Source organism: Pan paniscus, chromosome 20, assembly GCF_029289425.2.
Source record: "Pan paniscus chromosome 20, NHGRI_mPanPan1-v2.0_pri, whole genome shotgun sequence".
NCBI classification, from domain to species: Eukaryota; Metazoa; Chordata; class Mammalia; order Primates; family Hominidae; genus Pan; species Pan paniscus.
In genome coordinates, this window is record NC_073269.2 from 62,370,633 (window position 1) to 62,387,669 (window position 17,037).

Genomic DNA, 17,037 nt, shown 5'->3' on the forward strand with positions numbered 1-17,037 from the left:
AACGACCCAGGTAGGGAGATGTGCGCCCTTTGCAGAGTCTCCCCAGCAGCTGGAGGCAGGAGGAGGGTGCTTTTGGGGTTAGGGGCGGGAGCCACACGATAGGAGTGGAGGAAGCCAGCCGCCCCTGTGAGAGGGTGGCAGAAGCCGTGGGGGCTCCTTCCCCTGCAGCGGGCAGGCCTGGCCCCGACCAGTCCGCCCTACCCCATCTACAAGCGGCTCCCAGGCCCTGTGAGCGCCCGCACCACAGTGAGGCTATCCGCGGACAGGCCCCCCCCTGCCCAGAGCCCTCCGCGGGCGACCCACCGGGTCACTCCCGGGGCGCGGCTGACACTCTGCTGCTGCCCCGGCGGGAGCCTCCGTTTACCCCTCTTGCCCTTCTTCCTCCCGGACTCAAGAACCACGCAGAGGGGGACGTTTGGATAGTGCCATTTATTGTTCTAGCACCCCTTCCTCCACCACGCCCAGGCCTGGGACAAACGGGCACCCGCCTCCTGCGGCGCTGCCTCTACTACCCGGAATCCAGGTAGGGGAAGGAACGACTCGAGCTCTAAGGATGGGACCCGGAAGGCAGAAAAAAATAATGGATTGGGGCAGGCGGGGAGTCAAAAGGCGGGCTGATTAAAAGAAAATTCTAAAAGAGAAAAGGGCCCCTAGTTCTCTTCCCTCTCTGGGATCCTCTAAACGCAAAGGGCCTGGTTTCTCCATTCCTCGCAGCACCCCCACCCCCACCCCGGACAACTGAGGAAGAGTAGGGAAAATGGCCTTCTGCTTGAGGCCTGGTCGCCACTCGGCCTCTACAGTTCTCTCCATTGTCTCTCTCCGGCTCGCAGGCCGATAACCTAGGAAGGGCGGGCCAGGCTGAGGGGGGCAGAGTCTCGAGGCGGAGAAGTGAACTGGCCCTAATACCCCCCAGTGCCCCACATTGACGGCGCAGGGACAGAGGAAGGCGGGGAGCTGAGGATGCCGCGGGGTCCATCGCACCCCGTCCGCTTCTCCCTGGGTCTCTCGGTCTTGCACGTCGTTGTTCCCGCCAAGCCCGAGGGGCCCTGCCCACGCCCCCCCCCGGGCCCTTCCCCTACCGGCCCTCCCCAGCGCGGCACTCGGGGCACCGCCCGCCCACGGCCTCGTCGTCCTCCTCCTCCTCCCCGCCCGCCCGGTAGTAGCTCTGTCCGCAGCTGCTGCAGACCGAGGGCGCGCCCACCGCGTGGATCTTCTTGTGTCTCCGGAGCGCGGCGCCCTGCACGAAGCCCTCCCCGCACTCCACGCAGATGTGGGCCGGCTCCTCGCCCCCCGCCGCCCCGAGCCCGTCCCCGTGCTGGGCCCGCTGGTGCGCCAGGAGCCCGGCCCCGTGCCCGAAGCCCTTCCCGCACTCCAGACACACGTACGGCTTGGGGGCCGGGGCGCGCCGCGACCGGGGCCCCGCGGCCTTTGCCCCCGCGCCCGCCATGGCTGCCGCGGCCGCGGCCCCCTCGCCCGGCGCGCCCACCACGATGATGCCCTCGCCATCGCCCACGGGGATGGCGATCTCGCCGTCCGCCGCCACCGCCTCTTCGGGCCCCTTGGCCCGCCGGACGCTGGCCGCCAGCACCTTGGCCGCCACGCCGGGCCCTGACAGCTCCGGGTGCAGCCGCAGGTGACGCGCGAGGCTCTTGGGCTGGCTGAAGCCGCGGCCGCAGCGCGGGCACACGAAGGGCTTGAGGCCGCTGTGCGAGCGCCGGTGCTTGGCCAGGCTCTTGCTCTGAGTGAAGCTGCGGCCGCAGTCGGGGCAGGTGTAGGGCTTCTCGCCCGTGTGGATGCGCTGGTGCTGCATGAGGTTGGAGCTCCAGCTGAAGCGCTTGCCGCACTCCAAGCAGGCGTAGGGCTTCTCGCCCGTGTGGATGCGCCGGTGCTGCACCAGGTGCGAGCTCTGCGAGAAGGTCTTGCCGCAGTCGGCGCAGGCGTTGGGCCGCTCGCCGGTGTGCGTGCGCTGGTGCCGCGTCAGCTTGGACCAGTGGCTAAAGCTCTTGCCACACTCGTTGCAGATGTAGGGGGCGGGCGGCCGCGGCCGGGGAGGCGGGCCGGCTGGGGGCGCAGACTGGGGCGGGGACAGCTTGGTGGGAGGCCAGCTGGGGACGTCGTCATCATCCATGATGAGGATGTCCACTGGAAAGCAAGAGGGTAGGGGGAGGTGAGTCAAGAGAGGCAAGGGCTCCACGCCTGCCTTGGCTGCTACGCTGGCCTCGGGTGCCTCGCTCCCCCTGGCGCAGGACCTGCCCTGGTGTCCTCAGAGTGTGCATCACTCCCTGCATTTTACTGAGTATTTATTACCCCTCTCCCCAGCTAAGACCTCAGCTCTGTGTGAGTTAAGACCCTCAGTTTACCCCCAACCTCTAGAACAATGCCCCAGACACAGAACGCCTGGTCTGTAAACAACCAGGCAACATAAGAGGCATGGGCGAGGGGCGGGATCCACAGAAGGCTCCCAGAAAAGGACCCCGAAACCCAAAACACCAGCCTGGACGCCGGGGGCAGAGGATGAGGAAGGCTCACAGGCAAAGGTTCCACTAGGCAGAAAGGCTGCAGGGCTTGAATGCAGCCCTGGACACCTGGACCTGAGCCAGGGAGTGGGTTTGGCACCCTGAAGACATGCCCGCCAGGGAGCGATGGTGTCACATTCGGGCTCCAGGAAGACAATCCTGGCTGCAGACAGGTAATGGGATTGGAGATGAGCATGAAAGCCCCGCCTCCGAACCTGGGAGTAAAACCTGGCTCAACGCCACCTCCATTACAGAGGCTATGGTCAGCCCCTGGTGTGGGGGCTCCTGTCTGCTCAGTGAGGACAATTCGGGCACACAGGGCTTTGCCTGCACATCTTTACACTGAGGACGCCCTTCCAGCAGTCAACGAGGCCTTTCACGCATCTGCACCAGGCCTGCCCCTGGGGGCTCTCCCGGGAGGGATGGGCTTGCCTCCTCCCCAGCTCATTCACTCCTGAGAAGGGTCTGTGTGCAGCTTCTACATTTGCTCTCCCTTGGGGCCTGGTCCAGAGCAACAGAATCAGGTGGGAGGGCCTCAGCAAGTGCATCTCTGACCCCCGTGGACACCCCAGGTGCACCCCACAGGGTTTTTTCAAAGCCATGAATCACAATTACAACGTTCTCACTCCTGACCTTACTAGACTGTAAGCTCCTAAGTCTCTATCCCAACACCTGGCACGGTGGTGCCCAGCACACAGAGCCCAAACACCCTCCCAGATGCCACGCTGGCAAACACGCAAGGAAGGGCCATGACGCCCCCCTGCGCTACACACTTCAGCATCAGGTCCTCATAAGCTGGGAGCACAAAACTGAGCCTTTACAAGGGAGAAACTGAGGCACTAGGGAGTCGAGTCACGGCCCACAGCTACACGACTGCAAAGTGGCAATGCCCAGAAGCGCATTAGTAGACTGGGTCCAAGAAACAGCCATCTACCACTAACTGCGGCCGCCCACCGCTAAATCCCCCACCCACAGGCAGCACACCCTACACGCTAAGGGAGTGCTCCACAAAGTGGGATCCTGCGACCAGTAGCATCGGCGCCACAGAGAACATATTAAAAACATTTAGGCACTGCCGGGAGCGGTGGCTCACGCCTGTAATCCCAACACTTTAGGAGGCCAAGGTGGGCAGATCACTTGAGGTCAGGAGTTCAAGACTATCCTGGCCAACATGGCAAAACCCCATCTCTAATAAAAACACAAAAATTAGCCGGGTGTGGTGGCGCATGCCTGTAGTCCCAGCTACTTGGAAGGCTGAGGCAGGAGAATGACTTGAACCCGGGAGGCAGAGGTTGCAGTGAGCTGAGATCACACCACTGCATTCCAGCCTGGGCAACAGAGCAAGACTCCATCTCAAAACAAAAACGCTTATGCTCAGGCCTCCCTCCAGACCCACTGTATGAGAAAGTGCCGGGCCGGGCCTGTGCTTCGGCAAGCCCCCCAGGTGATTCTGATGCCAGCTCCAGTGTGAGAATCACTATTCCAAGGCAGAGAGTATTCGAATATGGCTCTTGAATCACCTGCGGCAGAAGAAAAAACTCTCCAGGTAAAGTCAGGAAGGGGGGAGCCTTCTGGAGAGATGGCATGGAGCCCACTGCATTGTCAACATAAATCAAAAAATGTTGTAAGTTATAAGCACATTACTTAAAGATGTAGAGAGAATTAAAAACAAACATCAGAAGCTATTTGCCCCGGGGCAGTGTGACTGAAGGGGACAGAAAGGGACGGGTAGGAAAGAGATTTGTTGTCACTGTAAACCGAGCCATACTATCTGAACCTTACAAGTGCTTCTACGCCTTTAATTAAAATAACTGCTTTGTTTTCGAAGTTGTGAAGAAAGAAAGTGTAGCAATGCTCCCTGTGACTCAGCTATGAATAGCATTTATTCATGACGACATGAATTCTGAACACAAAACTTGTGACACAGTGGCAGCTAAGACAGGGGCACTGGGGCGGGTGTGCAGTACGTGGAGAGCGCAGTGAGTGGAGAGTGGGGAGAGGATGTGGGAGCCATGTCCTCACCTCCCATTAGATTTGCAACTATCAAAGCAATTTCATGAGCTCTTTACCTAGAACCAGGGAGAACCCCAAAGAGTGCATGGAGGGGCTCCTTCCTCTAGAGGCAAACTGGGAGTGGGGAGGGCAGGAGGTGGGAGCTGTTTTCTGCTTTAGGCCGTAGGCGATCTGGCTTCTCTACAGGCATCTCTGCACTACTTTTTCTAAGTACGAGTTAAGCACTGTTAAATGGACAGGGTTTAATTACTTAAAAGGCAGGGCTCTTTTACATCTTGCAGATTCCTGGGCTCTGCGCAAACCTTCCCGTGCTGCATCTCAGTAAGGCCCAGGAAACCGCGCTTCACAGGCACAGACTGGTTTCTGACAAAAGGCTGCGTCTGCACCGCGCATGGGCCAAGATGAGCCGCTCCACTTGCCGCAGACGCAGACGCAGCCGCAGCCAAAGCCGAAACCGAAGCCAAAGCCGAAGGCGAAACCGAAGCCAAACGGAAGCCAAAGCCGAAACCGAAGCCGAAGCCGAAGCCTCACCCTCACAGGAGCAATGAGGCTAACAGCTTTCTCCACCTCACAGCACCATCTTTAAAGGGATTCAACGAATTCCCAGCAAGAGAAGAGCACGGTGAGGAGCACAAGAGTTCTCATTCAATTAAAAAAATAAGAAACAATGAGGGCCGGAGCCACTCTGATGGTGGCAGCAGTTACCCTTGGGGGAGGGCAGTGTCCCCAGACGCCTGGCCCTGGGCTAAATGTGTTAAGAAACAATGAGGGCCGGGGCCACTCTGATGGTGGCAGCAGTTACCCTTGGGGGAGGGCAGTGTCCCCAGACGCCTGGCCCTGGGCTAAATGTGTTCCGTGGATTACCACATTTAATCCATGGCCAACACTATCACTGTCCTCTCACTGAAGGACTCAGCTGAGGTCCCGAGGGGATGGGCTGGGGGGCGGTCCTCCACTCCAGATCCCCTACGCCCCAGGCTCTACCTCTACGCCTCCTGCCCCACCTGCAGCACCACTACTCCAGGAAGCCCAGGTTTCCCCTCCACGGGAGATAAATGTTTCTAGAGCAAAATCTGGAAATGCTTTTTTTTTTTTTTTTAAGATAAAATTCCTGAGTTCACACTGATACTTCCCATAGAAATTCAGGACTAAGGTTTTCATTTAGCCTTTTCTTTGTGACATCTGCACCTCCCTTCAGCCCCACGGAGAATCCTGGTTCTCAAGGACATAGGGGATGACAGAACTGGAATATCCCACAGACGCAGGGGATGGCGGGAGTGGGATACCCCACAGACACAGGGGATGACAGAGCTGGAATATCCTATAGACACATGGGATGGCGGAACTGGGATACCCCATAGACGCAGGGGGTGGCGGAAGTGGAATATCCATAGACACAAGGGGTGGCAGAAGTGGGATCCCCATAGACACAGGGGATGGCGGAAGTGGGATACCCCATAGACACAGGGGGTGGCGGAAGTGGGATCCCCATAGACACAGGGGATGGCGGAACTGGGATACCCCATAGACACAGGAGGTGGCGGAAGTGGGCTACCCCATAGACACGGGATGGTGGAAGTGGGCTACCCCATAGACACGGGATGGTGGAAGTGGGCTACCCCATAGACACGGGGTAGCGGAAGTGGAATATTCCATAGACACAGGGGATGGCGGAAGTGGGATATTCCATAGACACAGGGGATGGCGGAAGTGGGATATCCCAGACACAGGGGTTGGCAGAAGTAGGATATTCCATAGACACAGGGGATGACAGAATTGAGATATTCCATACATACAGGGGATGGCGAAAGTGGGATATTCCATAGACACAGGGGATGGCGGAAGTGGAATATTCCATAGACGCAGGAGATGGCGGAACTGGGATACCCTATATTACAACCCTCTTGCTGGGTGCACACGCGATCTCAGGGTAACAATGCTACTGCTACCACTGCCAGGCACAACTCCTGGACTGTGCTGCACGCACCGTCCTCCTTCCCCTCAGTGTTTTCTCGGCTGCATCCCCTCCGTCAGGTGCAGGTCTTGGCCGACTGAGACATGTTCGGGCTCAGGAGACTGACCTGCTCACACCCTCCTCCCATCCCTTTCCCTGGTCAGTTGTCTGAGGCTCATTCGCTTTTAGGTTCCTCAGGAAGGGCACAGAGGAACGAGGTTCACAGGGCTGTTGCTGGGTAGCCTGTCTGTGCCCTTCCCATCTGAAGGTCCCTTTTCCGTGAGTCATAATGCCATTTTCTCATGGCATAAAGTGCTAAGTCCGAGCATAGTCATGTTGACTTTCCAAGTCTTCCACGCTTTCTGCCACAAAGGATCGGTGACTTCCTTTAGCGTCCAGCAATTCTAACGCAACCATCTGTGATTTGCTCTTTCAATGCGCAGCTTTCATGTGTTAAGGGGTGTTCCTTGAGTTTTTACTATCCGCTCTATTCTTTTGCTTTGGGTCTCTTCTTCAGGGACTCTGCCTATCCATATGTTGGATTTTCTTTTCCTAACTTGTTTCCTTTAAAACTGTTTTAATCTTTTTTCATTTTATTTATTTATTTTGAGACGCAGTCTCACTTTGTCACCCAGGCTGGAGTGCAGTGACGTGATCTCGGCTCACTGCAACCTTCGCCTCTCAGGTTCAAGTGATTCTCATGCCTCAGCCTCCCGAGTAGCAGGGATTACAGGCATGAGCCATCATGCCCGGCTTTTTTTTTTTTCATTTTCAGTAGAGGCAAGGTTTCTTCATGTTGGCCAGGCTGGTCTTGAACCTCTGCCCTCAAGTGATCCACCCGCCTTGGCCTCCCAAAGTGCTGGGATTACAGGCATGAGCCACCACACCTGGCTAATTTTGTGTGTGTGTGCTCTTAGTAGAGACAGGGTTTCTCCATGTTGGCCAGGCTGGTCTCAAACTCCTGGCCTCAAGTGATCCACCCGCCTTGGCCTCCCAAAGTGCTGGGATTACAAGCATGAGCCACCACGCCCAGCCTTTTTTTTTTTTTTTCTCATTTTAAAATGATCCTCCTTCTTGCCTTCAATTTTTTTAAAGAACGATGTTTTTATTCTTGAGTTCCTTCTACATTAGTCTTCATTCTGAAAGGTTTTGTTCTTATTTGCAAATCTTTGCCGAGGCTGCCCCCTCGTTGCTGAGTTTGTGATTATGCTGTTCTTTCACATGCTGCACTGCCTCAGCTCGTTCACAATCAGCGGCCCCCAACCTTTTTGGCACCAGGGACTGGTTTTGTGGAAGACAATTTTTCCACGGACAGGGTGGGGAGGTAGCGGGGGATGGTTCAGGGATGAAACTGTTCCACTTCAGATCACCAGGCATTAGATTCTCATAAGGGACCAGGCTCGGTGGCTCACACCTGTAATCCCAGCACTTTGGGAGGCCGAGGCAGGCGGATGACCTGAGGTCAGGAGTTCGAGACCAGCCTGGCCAATGTGGTGAAACCCCATCTTAACTTAAAAAAATACAAAAATTAGCTGAGTGTGGTGGTGTGTGCCCGTAATCCCAACTACTCGGGAGGTTGAGGCAGGAGAATCACTTGAACCCGAGAGGTGGAGGTTGCAGTGAGCCAAGATCGCACTATCGCACTCCAGCCTCAGTGATAGAGCGAGACTCCATCTCAAAAAATTAGATTCTCATAAGGAGCACACAACCTAGACCCCTCATATGTGCAGTTCCCGCTCCTGTGAAAATCTCATGCTGCCGCTGACCTGGCAGAAGGCGGAGCTCAGGTGGTAATGCTCGCTCATGCACCACTCACCTCCCCAAGTGTGGCCCAGTTCCTAACAGGCCACGGAGCAGCACCAGTACCAAGGACTGGGGACCCTGTACTAAATGATCTTGATCTTGTTGGGATGCACTTCCGGCCTGCCTATCTGTAGAAATGCCATCCTGTCCCTTATCTTTTTTATTATAATCACTTTTGGGAAGGTTGAACTCAGTATTTTTCTGTTGCTCATTTTATGTATAAGTTTCCTTGAATTTCTAGGAGGAGGCTTGGTTCAGGGTAGCTGTTCTAACTTCTCAGAGGTTCTCACACAGCAGGTAAAAACGCTGCAACCAGCCTGCACAGATGCACACACTCCAGCCGCTGTCCCCACTGTCATCAGGACCTTCTCCTGCCTTCCTCTGTTGCCAAGGACAGGGGCCCTGCTCGATTCTGATTCCTCACATGAGGTTCTGCCCTGCACAGCACTTTACCTGGTTGCTTAGAGAGCTGCAGGGCCTGAGCTGCCCCAGCCCCTTTTGGGCCTTCCCACCAGCCTCTCTCCCCACTACCCTGGTTTGGACAAAACAGCTCCTACTTCAGCTGCTGGTCCTAAAGTGACCCCGACTCCCCTGCCCAGCTTTGCAGTGAAGACCTGCAGGCTGTCTATGGCTCTCCTCTGCTTCCCTCCTCCCAGTCAGATGCTAACACCACACAGGCCTCGGTGGTTTATCCTCATCCAGCTGTATTTTGCAACTCATGGGGATAACTTAGGACCTAGTAACTTTGCAACTGTGGTCCAGGGAACTTGAGTTTTGCTACCTGGTTGCCGTGTTTTTATGCAGGGATACAGGAGATTCAAGGGCCACGCTGTGGCTGCTCTGCCATCACCCAACACTCAGAACTGTCATCTGGCCGGGCACGGTGGCTCACACTCGTAGTCCCAACTACTTAGGAGGCCAAAGCAGGAGGTTAACTTGAGCTCAGGAAATTGAGACCAGCCTGGGAAACATAGTGAGACCCCGTCTCTCAAAAAAAAAAAAAAAAAAAAAAACTAGCTGGGTGTGGTGGCGTGTGCCTGGAGTCCCAGCTACTCAGGAGGCTGAGGTGGAAGGACAGCTTGAGCCCAGGGGGTCAAGGCTGCAGTGAGCAGAGATGGCACCACTGCACTCCAGCCTGGGCAACAGAGCGAGACCCTGTCTCCAAAAAATAAAAAGAGATAGGCTGGGCCGCTCATGCCTATAATCACAACACTTTGGGAGGCCGAGGCGGGTGGATCACGAGGGCAGCAGTTTGAGACCAGCCTGACCAACATGGTGAAACCCCGTTTCTACTAAAACTACAAAAATTAGCCGGGCATGGTGGCGGGTGCCTGTAATCCCAGCTACCCAGGAGGCTGAGGCAGGAGAATCGCTTGAACCCGGGAGGCGGAGGTTGCAGTGAGCCGAGATCGTGCCATTGCACTCCAGCCTGGGCAACAGAGTGAGACTCCGTCTCAGAAAATAAATAAATAAATAAATAAATAAATAAATATAAAACAAAATAAAATAGAGATGAGGGTGTGCTGAAACATGGAGCCCGTGCTCACCCGAGGGCAGCCAGAACTCCAGCTGTAAGACACCAGCTGAAGCTTTCCTGTTGGCACCGCTCCCTCCTCAGAAGCGGAATGTCTTTATTTCGTTATCTGAACAGCTCTGAGGCTGCCTGAGCTGTCGCTGCCCGGTCCCACACCCCTCACCCTCTCAACATCGGGAACTCCATCTGGGGTCATCAGGAGAAAAGGCCCCAGGAGGCAGGTTAGGAAGCGCCAGTCAGCCTAGAGCCATGGGTCTCACCCTCCTGAGATCTTCAGGAGCCCCGGCCTCAGCCTGCAGGAGGCTGCATGCCACCCACCAGCCCCAAGCTCCACGGCCCAGGCAGATGTCTCGGCCCCTTTTTCCCCAGCACCCAGACCTCATGGGGTTTTGTGCAAATCCAACAAGGTAACCACCTAAGGGGGCTGCACTGACTGCAGGCACACAGGACGCAATTATGAAGCGCCGGCCATTATTCCTACCAGTATTAGCTCAGAGGATCTGAACACACCTCCCAGAAATACTCAAATACAGAAAAAAATCACAAAATTTCTAAGGTTTCAAAAACGCCCCAGGTCAATCTATCTAACCAGAAAGAACACTGGCTTTGTGGCTTTTCCAATCTCACATGCAGTTCTTCACCGTGCTACACATGGGAAACGCCGTGCTGTGAACTTCACGCCCACCACAGGCCACGCCTCGCGTCTCCACTGCGGGCCTCAGCCCGGCAGGCAGTAGGATGGACTGCGTGGACGGCGGCCAGCATGTAAATGAAACGGAATGGAGGCAGGAGGAGGAAACACCCGCACGTGCTGCTAGCACAGGAAGAACTGTTCTGTGGAACTTTTATTTTGGTCTCCTATAAATCCGTACGTTTCTTTTTATCTGGCTGTGTTCCTGCGTGCAGGCACGGCGCGAGGGATCAACTACCCCCGGCCCTGACGGCAAAGGCGCTGCAGAGCCAGTTTACTAAAATGAAGGAAGCCGAGACCCCAGGGACAAAGCCACCTGGCCCAGGGGACACACAGCACCCTGCTGTGCCACGTCTCTCAGGGGCCTTCTGGTCATCAGGAGGGGCAACCCTACTGGAGTGACCTCCAGTAAGAGATGGGGTGGGGAGGTTCAAACCTTTGGAATTTCGGGAGGCTTGGGGGAGAAGAGGCATGGAGACTTTTGTTCAGACAACCTCATGCTGAAGCCCGGCCTGCTAAGCCCAGCAAGGGCACCCCCAGTCAGCACCCGAGGCCCCAACCCCTGACCCAGGTCTCCAGGGACACTGAGGCAAAGCCATGGGCCTGGGTGAAGGAGCCTCGGGCCCATACAGCTCCATGGAAGAACATGTGCCAGGGGTTCCGGGCACACTGCTCTCCCCACAACAGCCACAGAAAGCTTTCCAACCACCCAAGCCTCCCTGGGGACACCTCTGAACAGGGGACATGGCCGGGAGCTACCCACAGTCCAACTCCTTTCCTCTTCACAAGAAGGTCCCAAGTGTGGGCTGCCTGGGATTCCTCTGGATCGTGGGGACCCACCTGCCCTGGCCAGTGAGGCCTGCCTGGGAGCTCCAGAACCCATTCTCCTCTCACACTCCTCAGAAGGAGAGGACCAAAGACAGGCAACCCCATGCTGCAGGGTGATGCCGCCCAGGTAATACGGCCGCAGGGTGATATGGCCACCGGGTGATTACGGCCGCAAGGTGATGCCGCCCGGGTGATTACGGCCGCAGGGTGATACAGCCGCAGGGTGATACAGCCGCAGGGTGATACAGCCGCAGGGTGATGCCACCAGGGTGATATGGCTGCCGGGTGATGGAGCCTAGGTGATACACCCACCAGGTGATTACAGCCGCAGGGTGATGCCGCCCGGGTGATTACGGCCGCAGGGTGATGCCGCCCAGGTGATTACGGCCGCAAGGTGATGCCGCCCGGGTGATTACGGCCGCAGGGTGATACAGCCGCAGGGTGATACAGCCGCAGGGTGATGCCACCAGGGTGATATGGCCGCCGGGTGATGGAGCCTAGGTGATACAGCCACCAGGTGATTACGGCCACAGGGTGATGCCGCCCGGGTGATTACAGCCGCAGGGTGATACGGCCGCAGGGTGATGCCGCCAGGGTGATACGGCCACCGGGTGATGGAGCCTAGGTGATATGGCCACTGGGTGATTACGGCCGCAGGGTGATGCCGCCCGGGTGATTACGGCCGCAGGGTGATACGGCCACAGGGTGACACGGCCGCAGGGTGATATGGCCACCCGGGTGATAACGGCCGCAGGGTGATGGAGCCTAGGTGATAAGGCGGCGCCAGAGAGAAGTGGCACAGCAGGACACTGCCGGAGCTTCCTGGGGACCCACCACCTGGGGCTGAGGCACTGCCTCGGTGTGGCCAGGACGTCACAGCGAGGGGCCCAGAGACAAGCGGCTCTCAGGAGAGAGGCCACCCTGGATCTGTCCCGCCTGCAGGCCGGCTGCCCGAGAACATATCAAGTCCTGGGCTAGGCCACTGCTGTCCGGGTTCCCTGTAATCAGCAGCTGAGAGCATCCCCACTGCCCAGTGGCTTCCCAGGGCCCTCGAGCCACACTGCCACATCCCCTGCAGGGCAGCCCAAAGCCCCTTCCTCCGTGAACGAAGCCTTGCCTGGCCCCCGAGACGGGACCCTCTGGTTGAACAGTCTGCACCCTGAGCGACCTGGTGCCCCAGGGAGTGATCTCCAGGAAGCTGAAGGACAGGCACGCAGGGGAGGGGACATGGGGACGTTTCTGCTGAGACAGCATTTCATGGAGCAGAGAGCTGGCGGAAGAGGACAGAAAGGGGGAGTCACACCAGGTGCGGTGGCTCACGCCTGTAATCCCAACACTGGGAGGCCGAGGCGGGCAGATCACCTGAAGTCAGGAGTTCAAGACCATCCTGGCCAACACGGTGAAACCCAGTCTCTACCAAAAATACAAAAATCAGCCAGGCATGGTGGCGGGTGCCTGTAATCCCAGCTATTTGGGAGGCTGAGGCAGGAGAATCGCTTGAACCCAGGAGGTGGAAGTTGCAGTGAGCCGAGATCGCACCACTGCACTCCAGCCTGGGAGACAGAGTGAGGCTCCGTCTCAAAAAAAAAAAAAAAAAAGAAAAGAGAGAGAGAGAAAGGACGAGTCACACAACACCCTCTGGGGAAGAAAACTGCAGCAGGGCCACGCAGGCTGGGGGCCGTGTCAGGGGCCCAAGACCAGCTGGGAGGCAGACGGGGAGACAGTGTGTAGGGCTGGGAGGCTGGACAGGCGGCGGATTCTCGCTCCCGTCAAGCCAGGACACCTTCACAGGGTTCTGAGCACGGCGCCGGGATCTCGCCTCCTCCCCAAGAGGCTCAGGAGGGGACAAGGATAGGGACAGAGGTCGCGGGAAGGCCAGCGCGCCATGACTGTGTGTAAGGCCACAGGGCTGGGGCCGTGGTGGGAAGAAGTGACCATACTCAGGATGTATTCCCAGAGCAGGTGCCGGGACACACGGAAGTCAGGAGCTGAGGAAGGGTCCGGGGTGAGGGCCCGCTGGTCCACGGCATCTACCCCAAGGCCTCTCTGTGCTGAGTGCCTGCAGCCTGGCTCGGGTGGCACCCTCCCTCTTTGGCACTCCAACCAGCATCTCCTGCCTCCAACACAGGACATGGACACCCTGCCCCATGCCCCAGCACTGCAGGGCTGGGGTTGGCAAGTGCTCAGGCTGGACACCTCCTGCTGCTGGTTCTCTCTGCCTCCTTCTCAACCTTCCCTAGGCCACTGCTCACATGCAGGATGGTGAAAGTTGCCTCCTCCCTGTCTGAGGACCCCACAAGGTAGGCTGAGGGCCTGGACGCTAATTCCGCAGAAGAGGCTGGAGCCAGGTGGTCTGCGAGCCCTGCTGGTTCCCTTTTCTCTGCCTGGCGGGCATGCTCCCCTGCCCCTCCAGGGTATGCTCCTCTCCAGATGCCTGCCCCATGGGCCCCCATATCCCTCAGCAATAGGCTAGAGGAAAAGGGACCACACACGCCATGGCCAGGCCAACACCCGCCACCCCACCCCCGCCTACGATGTCTGTCACTGTCACATAGGAGGGACGCACGTAAGTGGGACCCCACATGCTATGGCCAGGCCAACACCCGCCACCCCACCCCCGCCTATGATGTCTGTCACTGTCACATAGGCGGAATGCACGTAAGCGGGACCCCACATGCTATGGCCAGGCCAACCCCCGCCACTCCACCCCCACCTACGATGTCTGTCACTGTCACATAGGAGGGACGCATGTAGGCGGGACTCTACACGCCATGGCCAGGCCAACCCCCGCCACTCCACCCCCGCCTACGATGTCTGTCACTGTCACATAGTGGGGACGCATGTAGGCGGGACCCCACACGGGAGTTACGCGAACGCCGGACGCCAGAGCAGCTTGGGAGCGTGCGCAGCCCATCCTTGACAGCCGAGCAAGGGCGTCACGCGGGGGTGATGCTCCAGAGGCGGCGCCAAGCGCAGGCCCTCCCCGGAGCCAGCTGCCTGGTGGGGGACAGGACTCCCACAGACGCAGGGCCAGGGCTGGGCAGGGCAGCGGGCTGGACAAGGGGACCTGACACCTACCTTCTACAAAGAGAGTGAGTGTATGAGTGACTTGTAAAATTAAAGATGAACTTACTCAAAGACGAGCATTTTGGAGACAACGAAGTATTTTAAAAAGGACCGGGTGCTAGATTAGATGATGTTCCTAAAAAATGACATTTTGTTAGATGAGATCAGCTTCCTGTAGGGCTTTTTCTTTTTTTAAAGGAGTCCTTACATGTTGGAGAATTTACAGACAAAATGACGTGATGGATATTTTCTCTAAAACGCTGTGGAAAGAGAACCACAGTGGGCAGAAAGGGACCAGCAGTGCCGCGAATCGCTGGCGCAGGAAGAGGGATTCATCACACTGCGTCCACACACTTGAGATTTCCACAAAATTAATTTTCGAAAAGGTTCAAAGGCCAAGGATGTATGCCAGGGAGAAGGCAGGGGCAGCCCTCGAGGGCTGTGGCGGTGCGGGATGGCAACCACCCACTGAGACGCGGGGCAGCCTGGGGCCGAGGTGTGGGCCCCCTGGGCATGCGGTCCTGGCAACGCACTCAAAACCCCCATCATAGTTTCTACCCCGGGACCAAGGCTGCCACAGCCCCGCCCACAGGGAGCTTCTGTTCATGCTCCATCCACAGATCTCAGAAATCACTCAAAAAGGGGCTGAGGTGCTTTACAAAATCAATCCCAAACTTCACCCCGGTCTTTGTATGGGACGACTCAGCTATGCCAGCCTGAGCTGGCAAGCTCTGCCGGCCTTTCTGCATCAAGTGTGCCCACGCATTTCCGTGTGGACTGTGGCTGCGTGGTATCTGTGAGGCCCGCAGCCTGCAAGATGAACCGTATTTCCTCTCTGGCTCTCTGCAGAAAAGGTCTGCTGAGCCCGGGCCAGCGTGGGGCCAGCATGGGGCCAGCGTGGGCCTGGGACCTGGGGCCTGACATGCAGACACAGCAAGGAGAGAAGCCGCCGCACCTTATTCCTCAGGTCTGAGGCAGGGAGGCGGCCTCCGTGGAGGGGAGGGAGGCCATGAGGTGTCAGGGGCCACAGCGGGGTCACCAGGGGGCCTTCGCAAGCAAACCTGGGCCCCACGTAGCCCACAAATGAGTTTTGCTCAACCCCAATAATGCTTTATTAAACAAACAAAACACATTGCCAATGTCCAAAAAGTGAAGGATTTCACATAAAAACCCAAACTGACAACTTTCCCTGAAAAGTCCGCATCAGCCTGCGGGTTCCCTGCACTCCTGAGCTTTCCCTGAAAAGTCGGCATCAGCCTGCAGGTTCCCTGCGCTCCTGGGCCACCCCTGGTCTAAGGAGTTTCCTGCCAGGGAGGGCCACAGGCCCGCCTGGAATAGCAGAGGGTCCAGGATGTGGAGGCGGGGCTGTGGAGAGAGGAAGGGGGCACCCTCAACAGACGGGGGTGCTGCCCAGGCTGGAGGGGCAAGGACAGAGGAAGTCAGGCAGAGAAGGTGGCCCCCAGGGGTCCCCAAGATCATCCAGCAGAAAGGAAACTTGGAGCCACAACACTAGCCCTCCCTCTACAGCCAGGAGTGCAAGGCCCAGGGCGGGAGGGGAGGCCAGGGTCGGGTGGTCCCAGGGCCCCAAGAGGGGAAAACAGGGAAGGGGGGTTTCCTCCCACCCAGAGGCAAAGGAAGCCAGGGTCAGGTGGGAGGCAGCGGGGTCAGCTGGGAAGGCCTCTGGCCGCTCACCTGGGTTCTCGTGACTGGCCATCTGCTGGTCCTCAGAATCCAGCGGCCCCGGAGACCAGGCTTCTTCCCGCAGCTCCATGTCTGGGTCCCTGTTAGACGGGGATGAGACAGAAGGACAGAGTTTATGGGGTGCCAGGCTGCACCGAGGGCCCTGCAGGGAGGCAGCCTGCAGACCCCGGCGTGGCAAGCACAGCGCCCGGCAGACAAGGCACACAGCACCTACCCCAGGACACCGAGAACTGGCCTGGAGCTAGCCTGGCCGCTCCCCACTGCAGGGGCCAGCCAAGGCCTCACACAGCCGCAGGAAGGACTCAAGGACCCTCAAGGGCTACAACCACTGCCAGTTCCCATCCCAGCCCCACCACTCCCCAGCTGGACCTGGGGCAAGCAACCCCACCTCGTGCCTCCTCGCGCCTCAGCTTCCTCACTGGCAAGATGGAGAACATGTTACTGTCAAGCGTACACAAGACAGTGTACGTGTGGTGCTCATGCCAAACAGGGACTGAAGTTCCCACACCCCTGGCAGATACTTACCCATCACAGCAGAAACAGGGCAACAGGCGCCTAAGGGTCTCTGCACACGACACTCCCAACCCGTGCCACGCACCGTGAGGGTCTCACCGACCCGTGCCACACACCGGGAGGGTCCCTACACACGCCGCCGACCCGTGCCACGCACCGGGAGGGTCCCTATGCACGCCGCCGACCCGTGCCACGCACCGGGAGGGTCCCTACGCACGACACCACCGACCCGTGCCACGCACCGGGAGGGTCCCTACGCATACCGCCGACCCATGCCACACACCGGGAGGGTCCCTACGCACGCCGACCCGTGCCACGCACCGGGAGGGTCCCTACGCACGACACCACCGACCCGTGCCACACACTGGGAGGGTCCCTACGCACGACACCACCGACCCGTGCCACGCACCGGGAGGGT

General features: G+C 58.1%; 1 protein-coding gene across 1 annotated transcript in view; it reads right to left on the bottom strand.

The window, feature by feature from the left end:
• Nucleotides 1–410: 410 nt before the first annotated feature.
• Nucleotides 411–17,037, bottom strand: part of ZNF787 (zinc finger protein 787) — a 34,790-nt gene continuing 18,163 nt past the window's right edge. Inside the window, exons 2-3 of the mRNA XM_034944471.3 lie at nucleotides 16,098–16,186; nucleotides 411–2,142 (exon numbers count right to left, since the gene is read on the bottom strand). Of these exons, the coding sequence (XP_034800362.1) occupies nucleotides 1,076–2,142; nucleotides 16,098–16,176 (1,146 nt within the window). The 5' untranslated portion in view covers nucleotides 16,177–16,186 and the 3' untranslated portion in view covers nucleotides 411–1,075. The remainder of the gene's footprint in view (nucleotides 2,143–16,097; nucleotides 16,187–17,037) is intronic.